The following is an 18,225-nucleotide window of genomic DNA, read 5'->3' on the forward strand; positions in this document are numbered from 1 at the left end:
CTTTGTGGCCCCACGTGAGTCACTTCCCTTGTCTGTGTCTCCGTTGGCCCCAGCTGATAGCAAGTGGTTTGAGATCCGGGGCTCAAGGGTGCTTCCGCATTGCAGAGTAGGGTGACCAGATGTCCCGATTTTATAGGGACAGTCCCGATTTTTGGGTCTTTTTCTTATATAGGCTTCTATTACCTCCCGCCCCCGTCCCGATTTTTCACATTTGCTATCTGGTCACCCTATTGCAGAGAGACCACTGTGAAGGCTGCAAGGCGCTGTGGAGGCCACACTTGTGGAAGCTGCACAATTCTAAAGTCTTAAGCTGAATTTGTGTAACAGAGCTTGGGCTGAGCCCGAGGGCTGGATTCCGAGCTGTGTTACAGCAGTGTAGATCTGGACTATATCCATTGACTTCAGTGGAGTTATTTCAGTTTACACAAGAGAGATCAGAATCAGAGCCTAAAAGTGGGACGGAGGAGAACTGAACTGCCTTGGAGCTGGTGCACTGAGGCTGAGAGCTGGGATAATTACACTGATACAATGAGCTGGGGAAGCTGAATGCAGAGACAATTGCTCTGGAGCAAATGCCTGAGGCTAGCTGTAGGACTGTTGTACTGGTTCACTACCCTAGCTCTGAGTGCTAGATCAGTTGCACTGCAGAAGGAACATCAGCTACCTGCTCTGTAATTGCCTCTTTTAACCAGGGCAGAAAGGTCAATGGACAGTTACTTTTCCTTTATTTTAGGTAGCCCTTTAGCTGTTCCTAGACCCCCATTCCCACTCCCTGAAGGTGCAGCCCAAGATCAGGGTGCATGCTGTGGTCCCGCCACGCCTGGATCCCAGGCACAATATACATTTAAGTTTGCTATGTGTCTTAGGAGCACAGGACTTGCCAGATTGGATCGCTTCTCTAGTCCACTACCTCATCTCCAATAGTGGCCAGCACAGACAATTCTGCACTCAGCTGCCCTTGGGGAAGACCACGAAGCACAGACGTCAATACGTCTTGTCAATTTTTATTTGCAGAAAAAACACCAACAATGGCCCCCAGGGACAGAGGGAAAGGAAAGAAAGGAGGGAAACAGAAGAAAAAGAAGAACGTGGCAGGTGAGTGTGGAGGAGATTCCCCCATCCCTGTTTCTGTACCCCGGTGTCCCACTCCAGGGCTGGCTTTGTTGCAGGCTCCAGGAAGCCCAAGCTGGGAACGCTGTTGATGGAATGTGTCAGTCCCCAGTGGGACAACAGCTCTAGTGCTGTCTCATCCTCACTCCCCCTGCGCCCTCGCTGTTGGAGCCGCTCCTACATTCTGATGAGAAACAGAAGGCAGCAGCATCTGAGGGCCTTTCCTAAGTGGTTTAATAACCTCCCAAGCCAGGCGGAAGCTAGGAATCAAAGAGAGTGGCCCTCCCAGGCCCCTACTTCTCCCGCTGGGCCTTTAAAATGGAACCACATGGCATTGTGTGGTAGGGACAGGATGCTGGAAGACTGCTAGGCACATGTTTTTGGAGGGAGCTCCTCAGCACTTACACGTCCAGGAGACCCTGCTTTAGCCAATGTCCGTGAAATATAACCGCCCGATTCCGAGGGAAACGTTCTGGGTAGTCCCAGGCATGCATTCCCTATGGCTGCGACAAGGGGAGTATCGCAGACAGATTCCTATCCCAAAGTGACACAGGAACGGTTAGAGCATTGCCCTGGCTTATTTCCAATTGATGACCCAGGGGATGGTTCACAGGCCCTGGTTCCTACTCTGAGGCAAGTCTGATTCAAATGCAAAACTGTTCCTAGCTTTCACATGGCAGGAGGGTAGGCGAGTGCTATGGGCCAGATTGTCCAAAGAGCACCCTACCCTGCCTGGTGCGAGTCAGGCCCTCGCCGTTTTGAAAATCTGGCTCTTATTTAGATGCCTAAATGGGAGTGGAGATCTTTGGAAAATCTGGCCCTGTTTGTTGTTCCTGAGCCCTTGAATATCCAGCTGCAGGGTGGGTGAGGAGCCAGGATTCCAGTCCCGTGCATGGCCATGCTTACCCTGGAGCTTGTCTCATCCTCTGCGTCAGATCGACAATAACATTCTCTCTTTCGCTCGCTTGCTGCAGAAAATGAAGTGGAGGAGAAATACAGGAAAGCAGCCCTGGAGGTGGACATCCTGAAAGAGCACCTGGGTAAAAGCCTCATCTCTTTCCTTGGGATGTATCCTGCTACAGCGGGGACTGGTAACAGGTGGAGGACAGGACTGAGGGGAGTTTTCTCCCTTCAGAGGGGAGACAACTGCTGGGAGCCACCGAGTTTCCCATATGGGATCAATCACTATCCCTCTGCAGAAGCTTTCATGGTAACGAGCCCAGTGCTGCTTTCAGTTACACCAATGTAAATCAGCAGTAACTCCAGCGAGGTCAGTGAGTTTCTGCTACTGTACGTGAGACCAGAGTAAGGCCCATTGATTTATATCTCTCCAGCCGCTTTCAACTTGAAGGCCCTCCCCCACCCCTGGAATGCAGCCACCCCTGAGGTGGAACCCAGCCTCTGTTTCACGAGGTGCAGGGATGCTGTGCAACAGCTTAGGACAGGAAGTGAAGAAAAATTTCCCATTGCTATTGAAACTGCAAGGGAGAACTTTAGGGAAGCAGGATGTACTTGGCCAAGGGTAATTAACCATGGGAACAACTTACCAAGGGTTGTGGTGGCTGCTTTTCCATCACCAGAATTTTAGAAAAACACCCAGTCTTGATGTACAAACAGTGTGCTCTAGTTCAAAACAGGCATTAATTCGGGGAAGTCGTATGGCCCGTCTAGCCAGGAGCTCAGACGTAGTGATCACAATGGGCCCTGCTGGCCTTAGAATCTATGAATGAATCTGTGAATTTGGCCAAGCAATCAGGGTTAGTAACCTGGGCCCAGATCCTCAGAGGTATTTACGTGCCTAACTCCCATTGAAATCGGTGGACGTTTGGTGCTTAAATTCCTTTGAGTATCTGAGCCCTAGTGCTTGGGAAAAGTGCAAGGGCCCGTTGATGACCACAGGTGGTCAGGACCTTGGTTCTCCATCAGTGCTGGAATATTGCACGTCCAGCAGTACAGCGCCCTCCCATGATGTTGTGATCACAACTGGTACCTTGCACTGAATCACCACCATCCCGGGCAGCTCCAGAGGGCTCCAATGCAAGTGCTATAAAGCTCAGCTCATAACCGTTAGCAGCAGCCCTCTGAGCAGGAGGCATGGGAGATGGTAGAGAAGTGCCAGGTACTGTATTGTGGCCCTTCGCACTCCCTCTGGATCCAGTCCTGCTCTCACATGGAAGTGTGTAGGGGTGTCCCTTCCCCAAATTCACAGACTCCAGGGGCAACATTGCCGGGTATCCGCCTGGAGAGCAGCATGTCAGGGAAGGGGAGGAGGTTCCATCCTTTCTGTTGAGCTGTGCATCTCCGCGGCCGGCAGCCCTCCGGAGGGACGTGGCCAGGCAGGCGAAGGCTGACAGCGAAGGACTCAAGCAGAGGCTGCTGGAGCTGGAGCGGGAGCTGGAGATGTCGCAGGACGACAAGAAAGACATTTACGAAGGTGAGGGGGTGGGGCGCTGTTGCCTAATGCTTGTGGGGTGTAGCATCCTGCTGCTTTAAGCGGGAACCCCTCCATGCTTCTTCAGCACTGGCTGGTGGGGAAGTGGCTGGGAGATGATAGCAGGCGGCTTGAGGGCTGCCTGAACCCCCAAAGTTCTTCCTAGGCAGGCAGAGGCAGCTGCAGCCAAAGGCCATGTGCTCCATTCCCTCCAGACCCGTGGATGCCCCTCAATTGTCCCAAAGGAATGGAACACAGCTGGGCTTGTGGACAAACTCCCATTGCTCCCCCACAGCCATCCCTACATGGGGCTGCATTGTCCCTTGGAGGCTCCTCACATCCCACGCCACCCATCCCCGCAGAGCAGCGCCCCCCCGGTTCTATTGGCCATACGCACCCTCCGAGTCGGGGGCCGATGCGCCCCCAGCTGTGGACTCAAGAGCCTTAACCTTTGTCCCCAGGTCTGGAATCTGGGCTCCCCTCATGTGGAGGGCCTCCACTGGTCTTTTCCATTAGCAAACATTTCCCTCTTCAATAGCTCTAACCCCCGCCAGGGCCTTTGCTTGAAGGTAAAGCTCAGCCAGTGGTGTGGGATCTGAGCAGTACCTAAACCCTATGCTGCTTTGGCTCCCTGCAGCTGGGCTTATGGGCAAAATTCCCCTCGGGGGCTCTCTTCTGCACATACAGCCCCCTGCCCTTTAGTGCTGGTGGGAGGAGTTGGTGTCCCCCACAAGGAGGCCCTCTGCAGGGCCAAGAGGGACAGATGGTTCAGTGGTTAACCTGAGTGCTGGGTTCAATCCCCTGCTTTGCCACAGCCTCCCTGTGCGACCATGGGCATGTCCCTTAATCTCTCTGTGCCTTGATTCCCCACCCCCAAAATGGGGTAATAGCCCAGCCCTGCCCTGCCTCCCAGGGTGAGGATCGAAACATTACAGAAGGGGGCAGTGATGGGCCCCCGAGAAGAGCCTGTAACAGACAGGAGGGGAGTGTGCCTGCTGGGTTGCATTTTTGTCCCTCTTGAAGAGTCACCGTGTTTGGCACCTTCCTCTCCCCACCCTTGTGCCCTGGGACGCTCAGAGATGATCCGACAGTACCAGGAGCTCCAGCGGCAGACAGAGACCCGCATACAGCAACTGGAGACCGAGACAAAGCAGTTACAGGAGCAGCTCGGTAGGGCAGCCTGACACTCTGGGATGGAGGGAGGTGACCCAGGCCAGTGGGGACGTGCGTGCTGGCCAGCAGCGAATTTGAGACACGCTATCACCTGCTGAATGGCAATTCTGGGAATGTGCTTCTCTCTGGGAGCGGCAGCATTTCCCTGGCAGGCTTAGTGGAGCCCTTGGAATCCAGGCTGGGACCTCTTCCGTCCAAAGGGAACACTAAACAGTGGGATCCCATCTTTGATCTCGTAGCCTGGGCGCCTCTCAGCCCTGCACTCTCCGCCGACACCACTGTGACTAGATCTCTTCCCCCCCCTCCCCAACCCCTCATAGCCCCTGCAGTGCTAGGAGAGCGAGCTGATTCTGCTCTGCCTCATGCATCAGCTGTAGGGAAATCCCACATGCAGAACCCACCTTCCCAGCTGGGTGACAAACCACCTCTGCCCAGGGCTCTCTGCCCAGGCACCCCTTGCTGCAGTCAGATAGCAATGGAGCCTTTGATGTTGTGGTTCCTAGGGGTTGGAACTCCCCCACTCCTCCCTCCCCAAGACTGTCTCATGCCACTTCCCCTCCCCCTTTGGGAAAAGCCTCTCAACTCCTTCCCAAGGTGTGCGCTGGTCTCAACGCTGCTGGACCCCACCTGGGTGAGCTCCTCGCCCTTTGGCTTGTCCTGGTGCGGTTTAGGGAATGCCCTCTCTCCATACACTGCCAAGAATGTGATGCTGATGCCCAGCACCCTGTGCCCGGGGCAGAGGGCACTTTGTCATTGACACAATCGCTGTGGTGCATTCACCTGCTCGTCTGCCCTCAAGGTCAGGCCAGCTCCAGCTCCACTCCTGATTCTTCACCTCCTACCCACTGCAGCTGAGATGTCCAGGCTCCTGTGCTGGGATCTGCTGCCTGCCATCCCCTGCAGCTATTCAGCATTCCCACTCCACTGCCCTCCTCCTCTCACTCCCTGGTGTCTCTCCCTGGCAGCAACTTGCCGTGAGGATATCCAGCAGGCCCGGGCGGAGAGAGAGCAGGTGCTGGGGGAGAAGGACCGGACCATCGCCGAGCTGCAGGGCAAAATCAATGCCATGGAGACCGAGTATGAAAAGATCCTGCACGTGAGTCACTATGGCAGGGGTCTGGCGCCATGCCTGGGGGTGGGAGAGCCCAGGGATTGGGCTGGAAGATTCTCCCTCTTCTTAGAGGAACCTGCCAGCCCTGCTCCACAAAGCTGGGGGTCCTATTTCCAATTAACCAGAGACACAGAGGAAGAGTGGCTACCTGCTGGTATCTACTCTGTATGTTCCCAGGGTGCCCCCCACTGCAGCATCTAGGCACCCAACTCCAGAGCCTCCCCACTAGGCCCCTAACCCCCTGCCCCAGAGGAGGCCCCCCCTTAGCGGCTGTTCTTCACCTGTTGCTTCTCTGCCCTCTCCCTCCAGGGCAGCCTGGACCGAGTCCTTTCCAAGCTGGCAGCCGCCCAGGGCTGCTGGGAGAAGGAAGCCACAACCGTGCACATGGAGCAGAAGGAGAGACTGCGAGAGTTTGGGCTCAATCCCCTGGAAATCTAGGGCCCTGGTTTACACTGGGGCAAGGGGCCATGTAGACGCCCCATCATGGCCAACCACTAACCCCTCAGCAGTGGCAGCTGGGATGTTTTGCCTGACAGGGCCATCAGGTATTCTCCTAAACTGGGGAGGTGGAAGGGGGCAAAGGGAGTCTTAGCGCTAGGGGAAGGAGCTGGATCAACAGCCCTGGAGACTGGTGTCCTCTGGCCCCAGTGCAGCTCTCTCGCCACCAGGCCCAGCTCAGCTCGGCCTGGGCCCCCGCAGCTAGCAGGGAGAGAACAATTCAGTCTCCAGGCCCCCTTTGGTCCTTGGCTTCTCTGCTGAGACCGGCCCTTCCCCCTCCCCCCAACCTCTTGCCCTTTCCCCGAGAGTCCCATCAGGTTCACTGCTTCTCAGATCAGCTTAGGTAATTTTTAAGTTGTTTTAATTGTGTAAAATGAGAAGAAAAGGAGGAAGTGGGAGCCAGCAGGAGGGATGGACGGCAGCTGCTGGGCTGGGGCTTGCAGAAGGAAAGGGCGCGGGGGGGGGGGGGGCCCTATGCACAGCACAACACAACACAAGGGGCCAGACCCTCAACGAGCAGCACAGCTAATTGGGAACTTACACAATGGAGGTCAGGCCCCAGGCCAAGAGAGTAACCGTTTGGGGCCCTGCCCCCTGCATGCCATGCAACTGCTGACCCCGCCCTCTGCTCCCCCAACCACCAGCATACACAGTGCCTCTGAGAAGCGGTCTGTGCTCTCCCAGCAATGGAGGGCACGGGTAGCCCAGTCCCCTGCAGATGGAGGGGCTGGTCTGGATTCTCCCCCATTGCCAAGGAGCTGGGATCAACAGGCATCTAAAGCCCACGTCAGAGAGGTACCTGGGTGGAATTCAAATCTCTGACCCGCCAAAGGGTCCTCTCCTGCCCAGCGCAGCCTGGGCAGGGGAGATGAGGAAGCTGCTGGCAGATGTACAGAGTTAGAATAAAGATAACCGCACAGCCAGGCAGAATCATCTCCAGGCCCCAGCGAAAGGAATGCCTGCAATAACCCACTGCCTCTGGTTAAACGTGGCCAAATGCTCCCACATCTTCTCCCAGGAGACTTTCCACCAGCCCCCCCCAAGTCCCTAGAGCCAGCCCCACAATGCAACTGACTCCACTTTACACCAGCAAAAGGTTTGGGCCCCCAGCGCATAACTTGCTGCCATTCCTCCCCCAGATAATTCTTCACTCTTAACAGACAGCCCCTTGCACCCCTTGAGCCACAACCTCTCAGCAGGCAGGCAGAGTTTCACTGCCCCTAGCTTCAGCGTCTCTCCAAACTATGCAGCTGGGGAGGTTAACTTGTAAAAGCCACAATTAGGACCTAATGCAGCAGCTCTACTGTCTCCAAACCTCCATGCTTTGTTGCAGCTCCTTGGTAGAGCCAGTGCTAGCAGCAAAAGGGGTGAAGAGACACCATTGTCCTTCAGTTACACATGGTGCCACTGTGTCCGTTAATAAAAAGTTGCTGTGATGCCTCAGCCAGGTGGGTAATTGGTTTCCCTTAGGTGCAGGCCCCTGGGCCTCCTTGTTTCACTGACCTCACCTGTTCTGGTCCCTGCTCCCATGCTGGGCCTGTCCTTAATCTGTGAGGCCAATCTCAGGAGAAGTGGCAGCTTTAAAGTCCCAAGTTCAGCTGATTGGTGCAGCGGCTCACTGGGAAATCAGATCAAGGGAAGAATCAAAGTGCAAGTTATCGTGCGTGCAAAATCGCGTGTCCAGGGTTGGTCTGGGCCGTGGTTTGAAACCGCTCCAGAGCTGGGATTGCGCTGAGCCCACGGGTCCAGCACAGAGTGGCTAGAATGACTGGCTCAGTCCCTTCCATTCCTCACACCGTGGCCCCTGCGAGGAACGGAGAAGGGTCAGTACCAGTCAGTTACATGGCCCTTCTGGAAACCCTGAGCATAGGGGCCGTCCATAGGGAGACTGGGGAAGCAGCAGAGATGGGGGTTCCAGGTGGCATGTGGGACCGTGAAGAGGTTCTTAGAACCATGGCACCACCTGCATGGAGGCTCCTCCCCCTTTGCTCTCACCTGCCCTGTCTCACTCAGCGTGCAGGGGTGGGTCAAGCACAGTTTGGTTACTTCTCTGTCACCCCTGGGATTCCCCCCATCCTGGCATCCCCCCCCCCACCATGTGGCTTGGGGGCCAGATAGCAAGACAGGGACTCTGATCTCAGTCTAATAACCATGTAAATCCAGAGCAACTGAAGATAGTGGAGTGACTCTAGATTTACACCAGGGGCTAGGAGGTGGAGCAAGTTCACTCGGTGTTCCCGGCCCCGGTTCTGCTCCCATGTACAATGGTGTAAGTTGGAGCAACTACGCTGACTTCTAGGCAGTTCCAGCCAGGCAACAGAGCAGAGTCTGGCCTGTCGCATTTGTTCTAACGAGTCACTGAGGAGCTGGAGGGAGGCCAGAGAGGAGCAAGCAATGAAAAACCATCCCAGGTGCGGAGGGAAGAGCTTGGCTGATGAGAGCTCCTGCCATGGGAAGGGCGCAAACGCCTTGTAGGGAGAAGAGTTAGCGAGCCCCGGGCCTAGAGGAGCGACTGAGACCTTATCTGCACTGAGGTTTCAGCCCTGGGCGTAGCTGGGCTGGTGCAGACATGAGTCACACCAGTGCAAGGCCATTTGTAGCACTCCGGCTTTGCCAGTGGCTACACGCCCCAGTGCAGGGAAGCCCTAAGGAAAGGAAAGCGGAACATTAGGAAGGGGCTCCCCTGGAACCATCTCCCTGCAGGCAGGGGATGGAGCCCCATTGCTTGAGACTAAACCCCACAGCAAACCATCCTGGCCTGGCTCTTGGGCCTGCCCGGGCTAATACGACAACTCCTGCTCTGGCTTCTCTGTAGAGTCTTGACCCAAGGTGAATGCACTGGCAGGGCAATGTGGAGCCTGGGGCGATACATAGAAGGCAGGAGCAGGACCAGCCTTACTCACACTCACCTGCCTAGAACCCAGCAGGGCCTCGGCCCTGGCAGCAACATTGCCGCCCTCAGCCATATCAGCCGTGACAGCGAGGTCCATCTCCCTGTAGCTCCTGAGCTCTTCCTGCTCCACCACCAGCAACGTCAGCTGCTGGCCACTCTCCTTTATCTTCCCCAGCACCTCTTCGTAGCTCTCCTGCTCCACATTCCTCCCGTTGACCTCAATCACCACGTCCCCCTCCTTCAGGCCTGCTCGCTTCCCGCCGCCGCCCGTGGCCACCTGGGAGACAGCAGCCATGCCGCTCAGGTAATCCTCAGCCTTCGCCGCCCCTCCGGCTTCTCAGCCGTGCAATCCAACGGGCAGGCCACAGAGCTGGGTCAGAGTCCCCTGCTCCTGACCATGCTCGGTGGGGGCGGCGGGGGAGTCACTGGCTCTACCTGCTTTGGAATACGGCAGGCGGGCTGCCCCAGCATCGTCCAACTACCAACACGGGGTGTTGTCCGTTCAGAGCCTCCTACGCCCATTGTCCAGGGTGGGCAGGCTGTACTGCAACCCTGGGCTCTGGATGGCAAAGCTTTTCCAGCTAATCCTTCTAATAACCACACTAGGTGGTTCTGCCCAGCGCCAGCTGACTGAGGATCCCACAGCGCTTTACACACGGGCGAGTTAGTGAATGCAATGGGACTGGAAGCCAGGAGTCCTGGTTCCCAGCCCTCTGCTGTATCTACTCCCCTCCTCTCCCAGAGCTAGGAAGAGAACCCAGGAGTCCTGGCTCCCAGCCTCCAGCCCTGCTATAACCCCTGACTCCATTCCCCTCCCAGAACTGGGAAGAGAACCCAGGAGTCCTGACTCCCACCCCCGCACCCCCACCAAACATTGCCTCCAGCTGGGAATGAAATCAGTGGTGGGGAGGCAGCTCAGGATGCCAGACATGGACAGCCAGGGACACACAGAGGCCTGTTCCCTGCTCAGTCGCTGCCTTGGGGGAGAGGGGTGCTGGGCAGGGAGTCTGAGTCCTGGGAGCTACCCATGCCAGAGGACAGTGCTGTCTGGAGCTTCTGGCTCAGGCTGCGTGTGTGTGGGTCTGAGGCTGACCGGGATCATTTGGCCCACCCTTGGCACTGAGGCGAGGGGCATCGAGGGGAGTTACCTGCGTGATAAAGACCCCCGGCTTGTCGGTGACAGTCTGCAGCTGGAATCCGTACCCTTCCGGCCCCATGTCAAGGTGGCAGAGGTGGGGCGTGCCGACGGGCGCGCCATTTCCCTGAGGCATGCTGGGATGGGATCCTGGGGTGGTGAGAGTGCCCGATGAAGGGCGCCCATCTTCACAGAACAGCAGCGGGGACAGCCCAATCTGGAAAACCAAGCAGGCTGAGCCTCACAGCTCCTGGGGCCCTGAGCCAGAGGAGAGCATCCCCAAGGGGGGAGGTCAGTTTTGCCAAGGCCTCTGTCTTGACATCCCACATGGCCATGGGCATATAGTGACCCAGCCCCAGCACTGAATGGCAGAGGGTGCCCAGGGAGGAATTTCTGTGGGGCTGCTGCCCCCAAAGAGGGCAGGGTTGGCATCTCTCCCTGCTGCCCACCAGCCCTCACACTGCACCACGTACTGAGCTGTAGAATTTGTCTCCATCCGGATCGATGACCAGCAACGTCACCTGGTTGCCGCCGGCACGGATCATGTCCACCACCTCCTGGTGGCACAGCCCCTCCACGCCCTCACCGTTCACGGCCAGGAGCCGGTCTCCATCCCTCATCCCCGCCCTGTCGGCTGGCAGCCCGGTATCCACCTCACTCAGGAACTGGCCTGCGCGTGTGGGGGACAGACCCAGAGAGAGAGGGAGGAAGAAAAAAGAAAGATGAGAGGAGAGAAAAGGAAAATTGTGAGCGTGAAAGAGAAGTTAAAATTTCTTTACTGACAGGGTCCATACTGTGGGGCTGGCCCTCTCCAGCTAATGCATTGATCCTCATGGGCAGGAGGCGATTAGGGACAATATCCCCCTTTTACAGATGGGTAAACTGAGGCAGATGGGTGACCTTGGGCAAGTCCCTAAGGAGTTAGGGTCAGCATCAGGAACAGAACTCAGGGCTCCCAGGCCTGCGCTCAGGCCTCTGCGATACGCACCGATAGCCCTAGCTCCCCATCCCGGGCCGCCTTACCCATCGTCCCTGAGCTGCACTTCTCTTCCTTCAGCAGGAACCCGTAGCCATCTGGACCTTTCACCATGTGCAGCTTCCTGGCCTTGAAGGGCAGCGTGGTGGCATCGGCCATGGCAGCTATGACCTTGACACCCTGCTGCCGGTAGAACTCCTCCGACTTGGCATCTATCACCAGCAGGGTCACTTTACTGCCACTCTGCTTGAGCTGGCTCCGAAAGAAACACACGCGCGCGGAGAGCCACGTGGGCCTGGTTAGAATCGGCACAGGGCCCCCTGCCACCCTCCCGCAGGGCATAAGCCATGGGAAAGCCTGGAGCCCAGGGGCAGGGCATGGACAGTCCTGGGCATCATGCCTTCACCGTGCACATCGGAACTTGTGGAGCCAGATTTCAGAGCACGGAGTGTGGGGAGAACCGGGCATTGACCTGGTGGGGCATCTCCAGGGTGATGGGCCCTTGGTCCCCTGGGAATTATCCACTACCATCTGCTGAGTGTGGAGCCAGAAGGTGACTGGATCTTTGACTTTAGAGCAGGGGTCGGCAACCTTTCAGAAGTGGTGTGCCGAGTCTTCATTTAGTCACTCTAATTTAAGGTTTCGCGTGCCAGTCATACATTTTAACGTTTTTAGAAGGTCTCTTTCTATAAGTCTATATTATATAACTAAACTATTGTTGAATGTAAAGTAAATAATGTTTAAGTAAAATGTTTAAGAAGCTTCGTTTAAAATTAAATTAAAATGCAGAGCCCCCCAGACCGGTGGCCAGGACCCGGGCAGTGTCAGTGCCACTGAAAATCAGTTCGCCTGCCGCCTTTGGCACGCGTGCCATAGGTTGCCTACCCCTGCTTTAGACAGACAGACACTGCCTGCCTTAGAGGAGGCATGATTGTGAGGGGGAGCGGGGTGGAGAAGAGGATGAAGGCTGTGGGGGAGGGACAGGCAGATGAAGAGGGAAGGCAGGGACAGGAGAACTGAGAGGTGAAGGAAGGGCAGAGGGACAGTGACTGAGGAATGGTGAGTGGGAGCAGATAGGCAGATGAAGGGGCCCGATGCAGGGCAGAGAGGAATTCAGTGATGAGTGGGTGGGAGGGAGGGAGGGAAATGGGATCTAGTAAGGCAAAAGGCAGCAAGTGTCTGACAGAAACGTTCCAAGGATGTGAGGGGAGACTCGGGCCAGTCCGTGACCAGGCGGCCCCCCCGGGGAACAGCCTGGCAGTGGGACGCTATGCCTGGGTGTGTACCTTCCTGGTGAGCTGTGCGTAAGTGCAGTTCCTCACACTGGCCCCGTTGAGCTCGAGCAGCCAGGAGTCAGAGGGGACACCCGCTTTATCCGCTGGGCTGTCGCTCGTGACGGACAGCCGGAACGTGCCCTTCACACCTGCATGGAGAGCAGAACAAAGGGAATGGGATAGTGCTGGGAGGCCCGGCTGGCCCTGCCGTGGGGAAGCGGGCAGTGGAATACACACAGGAAGCACTGGCAGGGTTTTGACGTTTTCTTTTACCTTCTGGAGCTGAAACACTGAAGCCAAAGCCACTTTTGTCCTTCACGACGTGGCAGAGCTGTGGCCTGGTGTGGCCTTGCAGCAGCTCTGCCAGGTTCTTGTCGAGGGCTTTTGCGACTTCGTAGGCATTGCCGTCCAGGACTGCAACAGCCACCTGGTTACCACTGGCCTTGATCTTCTGCACCACCTGCAAGAGAGCCCACACACATGGGCCCAGGGCCGGGGGGCTCCAAACACGGGTCTTGGGAGGGATGTCATGCTAGCAGAAGGTACTAAATTGACAGTCCTGGAGATGCTAGTCCTCTGGCCACAGGACAGGGAGAACCTGGGCTGCAGCAGGGCAAGCTTCCCAACCCTGCCCTGCCAATGTGACTCACCCTTGCTAGGACAGAGAAGGGGGCTCTGCCTTCATGGCCTGCTCACGCTTTGGGCTAATGCTGCCAGCAAGGGGCCAGGGGTAGTGATGATTTTCATGCTGTGGACGTTAGGAATTGAGTTGAGGCCCAGCAAACTCATTTCATGGGAGCCACCCAACCGCCCTTGGGAGACAGACTTGAACCAAAGCCCAGATCCCAATACACTGGAGCTCCAGGGGAGTTCGGTTCTGGAGCCTGATGTTATGGCTCAGGCCCATGCCAGGTCTCTGCCGGCTCCTACCATGGACAATCAGCAGGGTACAGTGTGGGACAGCCAGTGCCCCATGGCAGTTCATCCCCTGTTAACCAGGCTGAGCTGATGGCGTTAGTCACAGACCTCGACGCTCAGCCCTGCCCACGCCTTACCCTGAAGTGCTCCATGTTGTCCACATATTCACCATTCACCTCCAGGATCCGGTCCCCGTCCTGCAGGCCCCTGCGCTGGGCCATCCCCCCGCATGTGACCTGCCGGATGATGTGCCCCTTGTTCCGCACCTCCTCACGTAGGCAGAACCCAAAGCTCTCCCCATCGCCCTTGGTCAGCAGGTAGAACCGTGGCTTCTCTGCGCCTTCTGTATCTGAGGGGAGAACAGAGCCTGTGAGTGCCACGTGGTACCCAGGCTGCCACCGTGGAGGGGGACATGGGTAGGCAGTATGTGGGGAATCAGTAAGCGTGTAGAGTTATTAACGAACTGGGGTACCCTCCCCTCCCATGCACACCCCCTCAGACATTCAGGTTTGCTAGAGAGGCAGGATTCCGCCTCCTCCGGGCCAGGTGGGATTCTAGTCTCTGCTCAGTCTTGTACCAGCTGGACGCTCACGTACCTGTGTGTGTACCGGCCTGCGTCTTTGTGCACCTGTCCCAGGCACTTCTGCATATTCATATCATATGGATAGCGTCAGGACACATACGTCTGCATACACATGTCCACCTGTGCTTATGCACCTGCCTGGATCGCTGTGTACATGCAGACACATACGTGTCTCGTATGTCTGCACCCGTAGGTATTTGTGCCACACTGTGGGTACATATGCACCCACATGCGCGCCTCCCTGCATGTGAATGCACATCCCGCTGCACTTGCATGTGATGGCCTCCCAGCAGGGACTTGTCCCCTCTCTGGTTTCTCCTCATCCTTCTATATGTGGGGGGAGGGTAATTTGATTCAGGGCTCCCTCGGTTTGGTTTTGCCAGAAGCAGAGAAGAGACTCACTGAACCTCCCACCCAACAAGAAGACAGCAGCAAAGAGACTGCATGCAAGCTGGCCTCCGTCCAGGTCTCTGCCACCCCTTACAGAGGGGTGTGGGTGCAGTGCAGGCAAGGGTCTTCAATCCAAGTGTATGTGTGTTTGTGTGTGGGGGGGCTGTTGGCAGGTCTCTCAAACATGAGGGCTCAGGAGAGGGGACTTCTCCTTCTACATGGAATGGAAGTGCCCAAGAAGCATCAGCTATGAACAGTTCTGGTCACTCATGGGGCTGCAAGATGGCCTGCTGGTAGGCGGTCTCACTCTACAGGTCATATCCACCCCCCACCCTGCCCCCCCACACAAACACAGTGCCCAGCCTGGCCCTGGAGGGAGGGGACCCTGCTGATCCTAGTTTCTTCCGTTTGCTCGTGAAGAGGAACAACCCCACCCCACAGCAAGCCCAGGGCTGCCCCTTACCGGAGTCCTCAGCCAGTGACAGGGCTGGGTTATCAATCCCGTCTTTGGGGTTGAATTCAAATTTCCTGAAATGATAAGAGAAGAAAGCAAGTCAGTCTACAGCAGCCAGACCCATTGGGCCCCACTCCAGCTCAGTGTGCCATGACATCACACCCCAGCCACATGGGCAGCAGCTGGCAGGCAGGAGTGGGATGCATCTGCTGGCTTCTTCCTTGGGAGAATCTTGTCCACAGGCTCCAGTGTTCATATAGAAATGGAGGGGAGGGAGAGGGACCCGAATGGGACCCTGGAGGGATAGGCAGTGGGAGGCTTCAGGGTGTGAGATGACCATCTCAGGGGTCAGGAAGGAATCTCCTCACACCCCTGCCATGCAGCATGGCACAACCAGCCAGGTGCTGTACTGCCTTCCCTTGTAGCATCCAATATTAGCTACAGCCAGAGGCAGCAGACCAGGAGTCCAGTCCTGCACGAAAAGCACTCTCTTCCTATTGCAATGGGTGACTGGTGTGTCTGTACACCACCTCCCTCTGAATCAGAACTGCTCAGCTGTGTGTCATGGCCCCCATACTGCTAACAGCTAGGGGAGATTCTCCTTTGGCCTGAGCTTTTGGAGCAAGGGGGGGTCCCCATTGTGCCCAAGAAGTTCCCAGGAGCCCCTGGGAACTGTGAAGTCCCACATGCCCGTGGAATTGTCGCATTCCCACACACAGGCACAGGAAGCAGTTGGCATGAGACCAGAAAGCCACCCTTAGGAGACCAGCAATACCCAAGTATACAGGAGTAGCACAGCACTTACAGGGTTAACTCCTTGGTATCCTCAAGTCCTGCAGAAGAAAAGGCTCTGAGGTCAGACGGTCTCTCTAGTAGCCATGACATTGCTCACCTCGCCTGGGCTGCATTCACATGCCCACCCCCTGCCTGGGGCTAGCAGACCCTGCTCCAGCACACGCCCCAAGGCACTGCCATGCACTCACCAAGGAAGGGCCCCACAGGGACACCAACCCAGCCTTTTATGGCTAGTTCCCTTCCAGGGGCTGTAAGCAGAGCCCAGACTAGATGGGCACAAACACAGCTCAGGTGCCTCCTTTCCCACAGGCTGGACCCAGCGCCCATTCCAGGTGGCCGCCAGTTCCTGGGCTTGTCAGGAGGGGAGGGAGCCTTGTCCTTGTGCACCGTCGTGCCTGCTTCTTGCCCGCGTGAGGTGGATGCCCTGGAGAAGCACTTGTGCACAAGCACACACACAACACAGCTTTGCTCCATCCACCCCCCCACCCCAAACCAGGTGAAAAAGGGGGAGAGGCAGCTGGAGACCTAAGTTGGGATCAATGAATCAGATGCATTTTGGAGGACCACAGCCTCCTAAGCAGCTGCTCTCTGCTGTGGAGCCAACTGTGTGCGCAGGGGGGAGGGGGGAGAAGGGAGTCAAGGGCGTGTGTGAACACTTCCCTCCCACCCCCTGCAAGGTTTTTGCATTTGCTCAAAGTTGCATAGGCCATGGAGCCAGCGGGAGAGAGGGGATTAAGCAGCGTTCCTCTCAACTTAGTCAGTATTGCTCCAGTTGTGAGGTCCCAACGTCACTGAAATTTGGCCAGGCCACCCCTCCATCCAGACTGTCCAGATAGAGGGGCAGGGGGTGCTGTACTGTACTGCCTTCCCCTGTAGCATCAAATATTACTCCCGTTCCCATATGGCACAGCAGAGGGGAGTCTGCCAAGAACGTGACTTCTGGCAGCCCTGGCTCATGCACTGTGTGGGTAAGAGAGAGGGGATACAGAAGGAGACCTGGAGCCTCTGCGGTTGGAGGGGCTGGAATTTGACCCCCTGAGCCTGCCCCAAGAAATAGCTGAAGTGGTGCCACTGCTCGCTGGCTAACGGAGGCTCAGTGCAGGGAGTCCAGCCAGCAGGGAGGCAGCTCTGGGGGTGCAGTCTGGACCCATTCTAGCCAGTGGCACTTACCTCTGCATTTCTGAGCAGCAGAATGCACCTCACTGCCTTCACCTCCACTTAACTGGGAACTTACTACCCCACCCACCTGGCCTGCTACTGCAGGAAGCTGGCCGGGAGTGAGGGAGGAATTAAACAAGGCCTGAGCTGTGGTGCTCACAGCCAGGGACACACTGTCCTCAGGGTCAGTAGGGGTCAGGTCTGGGCCTTTGCGGGAGACAGGACGAGAGGGCAATGGGGCTTACGGACTAGGGCAGAGAGTAACTCCTCAGGGATAATGCCCTCAGCCCCCAAAATACCAGCCCAAGAAATCCAGCCCTAGAGAACCCACAATCCCATGGAACTGGGGGGGGCTGCCTAGAACCCCCAAATGAAGAGTCGTCTGTCTCTCCGGATGCCACCAGGACCCCCAAGAACCCCTGCAGCCACCCACCCTCAGCACCTGGAGAGATCTGTGAAGAAAGCCACGGGCCCTTGGTTGTGGGGGGGGGGTAGGTTCCTCAGAATCAACCCCCTTTTCCCCCAGCTGCTTCCCACCCCCGCCATAAGCCTCAGCTCCTTACCTTCCTTTTGCTTCATGGCTGTGGCGACGGTGCAAGGTACAGCGTGAAGTGGCAGGTGAAGCTGGTGTCCCCGCCTCCTCCAAGACTGCACCGGTTTAATATTTAAACAAGGCAGGAGTCTTCCCCTGCGCCCATGAATCTCAGCAAGAGGGAACAGCTCCCCTCCGCTGACCCCTCCAGGTCACACCTCAGCCAGCCCAGCAGTAGGGGGCCGTGGGGTGAATGGACTTGGCCAAGGTCACACAGCAAGTCAGTGGCAGAGCTGGGAACGGAACCCAGGAGTTCAGGCTCCCAGTCCCAACCACTAAAACACCCCTCTCCTCAGGACATAAAGAGAAGCTAGGAATCCGGGCTGCCTAGTTCAGGATTCTGTCTCCACGGCCCATTCAATCCTTGCCCTCTGCTGAGGAGGTCAATGGTAGTTGGTGGGTTCTATGGATCAGCATCCCCAGACCCAGTTCACACAGGGCACCAGACAGCTATCCAGAGGAATGACTCTAGTCACTGTGGTCCCAGGCCAGCGTGGAGAGGGGACCCTGGAGGGGAAAGGCTCCATTGTCCATCCCCCAGCCCAGCTGAGGCAGCCAGGCCAGCCACAAAGCCAACCCCCAGGTGGGCCCATGCCTGAAGCTGCTTCACCAGGTTAAGGCCCTGCAACCCCCGATCCTTCTCTCCTACCGACGAGCCATGAGGTGGGTCCCTTCCTCATCCCTGGATTGCTTCCCCACCCACACCATGCCCACATAGCCTGGCTATGGCACAA

The 18,225-nt window shown here is 56.9% G+C and overlaps 2 protein-coding genes across 2 annotated transcripts; one reads left to right on the forward strand and one right to left on the reverse strand.

The window, feature by feature from the left end:
- Positions 1-572: 572 nt before the first annotated feature.
- Positions 573-6,263, forward strand: DRC12 (dynein regulatory complex subunit 12 homolog). Its single transcript, XM_065416910.1, is given in 7 exon segments — positions 573-588; positions 1,015-1,095; positions 2,085-2,150; positions 3,425-3,544; positions 4,619-4,711; positions 5,680-5,810; positions 6,135-6,263. Coding segments are annotated over 7 exon segments (636 nt in total).
- A 1,819-nt stretch (positions 6,264-8,082) lies between these two features.
- On the reverse strand, positions 8,083-17,478 carry NHERF4 (NHERF family PDZ scaffold protein 4). The gene is made up of 11 exons (XM_065417294.1): positions 17,463-17,478; positions 15,752-15,779; positions 14,956-15,020; positions 13,657-13,868; positions 12,875-13,061; positions 12,614-12,750; positions 11,375-11,579; positions 10,825-11,021; positions 10,365-10,568; positions 9,233-9,493; positions 8,083-8,127 (listed from the first exon to the last, which is right to left on the reverse strand). The coding sequence occupies exons 1-11, from the start codon at positions 17,476-17,478 to the stop codon at positions 8,083-8,085; spliced, it is 1,557 nt and encodes a 518-aa protein (XP_065273366.1).
- Between the last annotated feature and the right edge of the window lie 747 nt (positions 17,479-18,225).

The sequence above is a fragment of the Emys orbicularis genome, chromosome 15, assembly GCF_028017835.1.
Source record: "Emys orbicularis isolate rEmyOrb1 chromosome 15, rEmyOrb1.hap1, whole genome shotgun sequence".
Classification (NCBI taxonomy): Eukaryota; Metazoa; Chordata; order Testudines; family Emydidae; genus Emys; species Emys orbicularis.